Source organism: Suricata suricatta, chromosome 8 (genome assembly GCF_006229205.1).
Source record: "Suricata suricatta isolate VVHF042 chromosome 8, meerkat_22Aug2017_6uvM2_HiC, whole genome shotgun sequence".
NCBI classification, from domain to species: domain Eukaryota; kingdom Metazoa; phylum Chordata; class Mammalia; order Carnivora; family Herpestidae; genus Suricata; species Suricata suricatta.
Window position 1 is genome coordinate 47,966,710 of NC_043707.1, and position 6,000 is coordinate 47,972,709.

The window sequence follows — 6,000 nt, forward strand, 5'->3', positions numbered from 1 at the left end:
AAATGCATCTAGAAACCTACGAGGCAGATAGGAAGCAAACTCTCTTTGGGCATCACATGATGCATGTACTTGAACGTTTATCCCCCTCAATCATCCCTTAGAGCTCCCAGCTCGCCTCCCCGGTTCTGTGCTGGACACTGAACAAGAACCTTGCCCCCTGGTACCTGCGTCTCCTATTTGTATAATGCATAAAGAAATCTTACTCCACAGCTCCCAGGAAGATAAATGGCATCGTATCTGTAAAGCACTCTCTATTTATATTGCACTTTTCTTAGAGGAGTTTCAAGTGCTGTGATCCTTTCTTTTTTATTAATGAGAACAGAAGGCCCCATGCTTGCTCGCTTGTTTAGGGTTTTAAAATAAGGTTGAGGGGAACAAATTAACTGAAAAGGTATTCTTCCCCGCTGTGATGTTTTCATGAGTAGAAATTGATTAAGCCACAGCGAGCATCCCTCTCCGGGGGAGGGGCTGTGGTCCTCTTCTCTCTCAGCACTCCTGCCCAGAGCCGCGTGTCATTGCTGTCACCAGGCACAGAGCCTGTCTTGACCAGCAGCCTTCTCCAAAGCGTTTTATCATGGAGTGTCAAGTTTAGATCAGCTTCCAGAAATTTCAGATCTCTGCTTGAGCGTGACCCATTTCAGAACAATAAAACACAGCCACCTTGGGTGCCAGGGGCCGGTTCTTTGCAATTTCACAGCCTGCTGGAATCACTGACCTTCCCATAGTCGATAAACCCCATCCCCCTCCTCTGTTTATCTTCATAGAAAAAAATCAGGGACTGACAGCAGGGGCCAGTGCACCTTCTTCATTTGTCCCAGATTAACAATTATGCTCCGTGTGACTTCTCTTTGAGCTATTATATAGAGAAAAAAAGATACTCTGCGAAGCCACCTCGTTTTTTCTCCTCTGAACTGGCCTGTCAATCAGATTGGTTAGGTGGCATGCTTACTTACCCAGGGAAGAAGCCAGCAACTACAATGTACCTTTCACCCACATAAACGGTCCTACCAGAAAAATGTCCAGTTCCTAAAATCAAGGTGTGTCGAATGCGAGCATTAGGAATCATCCCGCGTCACCTTCTGGTTAAGAAACCCTGGAGTCGGAGGTCACAGTAAGCTCAACAACCAGGCATTTATTTATTTGAAATATTTCACCAGGGAAACCCTCGGTTGTGATTTCATTCACGTGGATGCTGCAAGCAGAGAGACTACCACCCGGAGTTAGGAGTAAGTACCTGGTGTGGACCCAAAGAGGTTAGGTTTCTTCTCACACTTTGCATCTCCTTCTTCCCCCGATGCGGCCAGATCCTAAGGCAGCCGCAGAATGGAGCAGAAAAGAACACCGAGTTGGGAATTAGGAGACCTGGTTTCACAGCCTGGCTCTGCCCCTCCCTAGCTATGTCTTGACGTCTCTGTGTCTTGGTTCTGTTATCTGCAAGAACAAGATTGCTGACTGGATGACCCCCTGGGCCCACCTCCAGGTCGGTCATGCTAAGATCTCTCAGATCTAGAGCACGTGGCAGTGGTCATCAGCACCGGATTATCCGGTGTTTGGCTAGTTGTGAAGATCTGCTGGTTGGCCTGCACAGGGAGCGCTAAGGGACTGAGCCCAAGGAAGGTGACAGAGGCTTTCTGTAGAATTGGGAGCATGGAGGTGCTCCACTGGCCTGGGTCTCTCCTCAGCACTGTGGGTTTCCAGAAGGAAACACTGGCTGGCAAATGGTCTGCTCCTTAGGAGGTTCAGCTCTGTCTAGACATGGCTGTGCTGTAGGGAGAACTGCATCCTTCCCCCTCCCACCCCCATTCATGCACAAATGCCTAGCATAGCTTCTACTTGGCCCTTCATTCCACGGTGGAGACCCCCAAAGTTTGGGGGGAGCGCGAGGGCCATAACTCAGTTCCAAAGGGCCATCTCTACCACCTCCCTGACTCTCTGGAGCCGTGTCCCATGGGCACCTGGGAGAGGTCTAGGTCTCCCCAGCTTACAAGAAGGATGGCATGAGCAGTGGTCACTGCCTCACTTTGAAGTTACACAGCCTCAAGACGGGTCAAGAATATGCCCAGATCTTTGCCCAGAATGCACTGCTCCAGCATGACTGGCTTTTCAATTTAAGGAAGGGTCGAATGGCTCAGGCGCCATCCATCCATCCTCAGCCCTCTCCTTCTCTCCATTACGCATCATTACATCACCCACTTGGACAGCAGGGTCAGGGTGGGGCTGAGAGGAGGCATCCTGTGAGATAGCAGAAGGAAGGGGATGCCCCAGAAAGGGGAATGGGCTGCCCCCCTTGCACCCCCACCTCCTCACAAGGTGGGTGCGAATGCTCATAGGCCTAAGAAAGAGAGCACAGAGCTAAAGCAATATCAGGTCTGTAGCCGTACTTAGAGCTCCCAGACAAATTGCTAATAATTTATGATCGTGGGTTCTTGGCAGTAAGGGCATACTCTGTAGACTGCCTCTTTCACTGCTAACATAATCCGATTTTCAGTGTGAAAAATGGCTGAAGCACTCAGAAATGGCCCACTCATAGAACCTCATTCACACGCACACACACACACTGCACACAGTGGAGAAAGCTTTCATTATCTCTGCAGTAGGTCTTTTTTAAACATCAGGTATTCCAAACTAGAAGCCCTAGAACCCTCTCCCTTCTGTTTTTGCATGGCTCACAGCAAAATTCCAGAAAGCTTATGAACAGCTGGGAAAGGTGAATTCAGTGCATGGGCCAGAGAAGTTTTGAAAGTTGAAATGCAAACCGCCCCCTTGCCGATCAATAACCAGCCTTCTCCCCTCTCCGCAGTGGCAGGGCCGGGCTGCCAGCTTTGACAGTGAGAGCTCGTGCCCGTCCCCGAAACCACCTCCCACACCATGAGCTTCGCCGCTGGGCGACACCAAGGGGACTCAGCGATGTTCTTTTTTGCACTCGTTCAACCGTCCAAACAGTGTTACGCAGGAGCAGCGGCAGCCGTAGCACGAGTCTTAACCGCTCCTGTGTCGGTCAAGGCCAAGACCTTTGTCGAGCAGCCCGACCTGTCTTAGTCTTTTTTGTCTCCCAAGGTGATGTTTTCTGTGGTTTTCACTTTTTACGGATCTGCTGCCAAGAAAAGAAGGGGGTAACAGTAGGAAAGAAAGAAGAGTGGAGAGCCCTGAGGTTGGTTCATATGAAATACGGTGTAAAATAGTTGTCTTTCCGGGGGACGTGGTTTGAGTCCCTGAAGCTTTGTGTCCCCACCACACTCCACAACCCTGGAGATGAAGGACGCGGACTGGAGGAATGGCTGCTTCTGCGAGTGGCCTGCCGAAGGATGCGGATGGGGCACGAGCCTTTGCAAGGCTAGTTACGACCCTTGGAAGCTCTTCACTGATGTGGCAGACCGAGATGAAGCCTCCTGGTCCTGCGCTGACATCACTGGGGCCCAAGGTGTCTGTGCACCTTCTGCTGGTTGTGAGGGCTCCGCCCCCCACGTCCTTGTTGACTTTCCTCATGCACTGAAAACATGTCTTGATTCCTCATGGGAACTTAGCCGCTATCCTTAGGAATGATCCTGCCAACACTAACCATGCCCTGTGTGTTCTGGCACCTCACGGTTAATGACCATAATTGTTTGAAAACAGGATCTTTGTTCTCCGAAATAACTTTTGTGGTAAAGAGAAGAAGGCACCCATGTTCCAGAATGACTTCCGTGTTATGCATCGCTTTAAAATTCCATGACGTGTCAAAGCCACTGTTTCAAATGCCTGAAGAGATTTAAAAAGAACCCAGATAAAATGGTTCTTTGGGGGAATGGGAAGTGTAATCCAAGTCAGAGCTGGAATCCATCTTTTCTGAATGGAAAGTCACCTTTAGCGTGTTTCAGCCCCCCTTGACTCTGGGCCAGTGTTCATCTTCAACTTGAGTTCTATAAATTTAGTACTTCAGTGTTTGTTTCAGTGGTAGTGAAGGTTTGGGTTCTTTTTTTTTTTTCTCCTTTAGACCTCTATCTTAGGCCAAATTCAGTTTAGGAAGAAAAAATGTTTCAAGTGTTCTGCCTTATTATAGTTCATTTTTGTTGAGTTACTACTGGTCTTCCCACCAACCCCTGATAGCTCAGTTGGTTTGCTTAATCTCAGTCTGTATAGCTCTGGTAAATTCGTGGAAGTGAGTTGCCACTGTATCTTGTGACTGAACAATGCCGACTTCCAGAGTTGTGCCTGTGTGACTTGCAAGAGGCGAGTCTGCCGAAGATCCCCTTCTTCTGCCAATGGAAGGTCAAGAACGGAAAAGCTACTCACACACCTTGTGTCTTATTCTTTGTATATGTCCCGTGCTTTAGGAGCAGAAACTCAATAAAGTAACCCTCACTTTAAGCCACGTTTTCCGGTTTCTCTGCTGATGTAACTTTGGGCAGTGTCCTCTACCCAGAGTTCAGACTGGGCATGAGAATGAGCAGGATATTGTGGCCAGAGAAGTTTCCAGCTTAAAAAAGTAAAGGCAGATAAACCCAAACTCTACTCAGTACTGAGCCTCTGGGCTTGGAGCTAATGTGCACCATTGGTATACAGATAAGCTTTCTCCCCAAATGTCTTGTGATTGATAGGCATTGCTAGTCGGGCACTATTGTGGCTGGATGTTCTTTCGAGAGTGAGAAAAACCTCAAAGTCATGACAAGACTTACAGCAGGCCATAAACTTGATTCTGTCTCTTGAGTTTAAACTGATTCCATCTCTATCATTGAGCGGATGCGGGGGCGGGGGGGGGGGTTCTGCAACGGGGAAGGGGACTGCTGAGTTTCTTGGGTTGCGGCGCAGAAGTGAGCGTGAGAGGATCCTTCCATAAGTGAGCTCAAATCACACGCCCAGCTGCCATCCTCATAACCCTTAGACCCGTGAGGATGACCACTGGGCCCTCTGCAGGAGGGGGTGTGATCGGTGTGAATGGTGGGATAGCTACTGCTCTCAGACATCCCTTTTATTATGCCCAGTCCCCAGCCCACAGCATGATCGAAGCGGAATGTCTGCCCACATCATTATCTAGCCCAGCACCTCTTCCTCGTGGATGAGAATACAATGAATTACACATTTCAGAATGAAATGAAATACAAAGTTGATTCACTTCTCTGCCACGAGAAACTCTCTTCTTTCCTGGCTTGGCGTTTTGAGCTTTGCTCAAATCATGGTAACTGGGGTCTTTCGCATATCGACTTTTTTTTCTTTAATGCAAAGTTCCCTTCTTTACTCAGCAGTGTTTCTGGGCTGAAAGATTCCTCTCCCCTCTTCCTTCGCATACTCAGAATGTTAATTAATTGCATTGTCATTTAAAAAAATTATGTTGTTAATTACTGCTTCGTGTCTTTCCGCCCCGTCACAGCCTGGAGTTTTTATTCAATTAAATCGCTGTCTCTCCCTCATTTCTCTTGTCGTTGTATGTTCCTGAGATTTAGCCATCCACACACATCTTTAAGCTTTGTTTCACATAGATAACCACTTCTCTCCCATCCGAGGTACAGCAGTACGTCTTGTCTGGTCTTTGTTCTGCCCAAGGAATCCCTGCATTTCCCCCAAGAGGCTGGAATACACCGGTGTTTGGTCAGGCTTGTGGCTCCCCCAGCACTTGGCACGCGGGGCTGTGCTGTCTCCTTAGCTGTGGAGCTCCACGAACGAGCGGCCCCTGCAGATGCCCAGGGAAGTGGGTTGCACGCTCAAATCTGGAAAGCGCAATGCTTTCGCCCACCCAGAGAGATATCCTGCTAACTCTCGTGAAACACCACTTGGCTGAAATGTGGAAGAAAATCCTACTGCAGGCTCGAAAATTTTAAAAGAACATTCTGACTTAATAGAATAGCCCCTCAGATCACCCTCGGCTTTTAATTAATTTAGGAAGCAGCCCACAGAGAGTGGAAGGTACTGTCCTTTCCAGCACATCTGCATCTAAATTACTGGCGCTCCGCAGTGAGATGCTGCCAAGGGAGCCGGACTGCTGAGAAAGGCACTCTGCTTCCTAAACACACAGCCTCCCCTGGT

At 48.7% G+C, this 6,000-nt stretch overlaps 1 protein-coding gene across 3 annotated transcripts in view; it reads left to right on the forward strand.

Annotated features, from left to right (window-relative positions):
• SYT6 (synaptotagmin 6) overlaps positions 1–5,387 on the forward strand; it is a 59,522-nt gene extending 54,135 nt beyond the window's left edge. For 2 of the 3 annotated variants that reach the window (XM_029949737.1, XM_029949739.1), the window contains exon 7: positions 2,801–5,387. In XM_029949737.1, the coding sequence (XP_029805597.1) occupies positions 2,801–2,872 (72 nt within the window). In that variant the 3' untranslated portion in view covers positions 2,873–5,387. Of the gene's footprint in view, positions 1–1,157; positions 1,227–2,800 lie in introns of all 3 variants that reach the window. The other variant, XR_003912509.1, reaches the window with a different exon arrangement.
• The last annotated feature ends 613 nt before the right edge of the window (positions 5,388–6,000 follow it).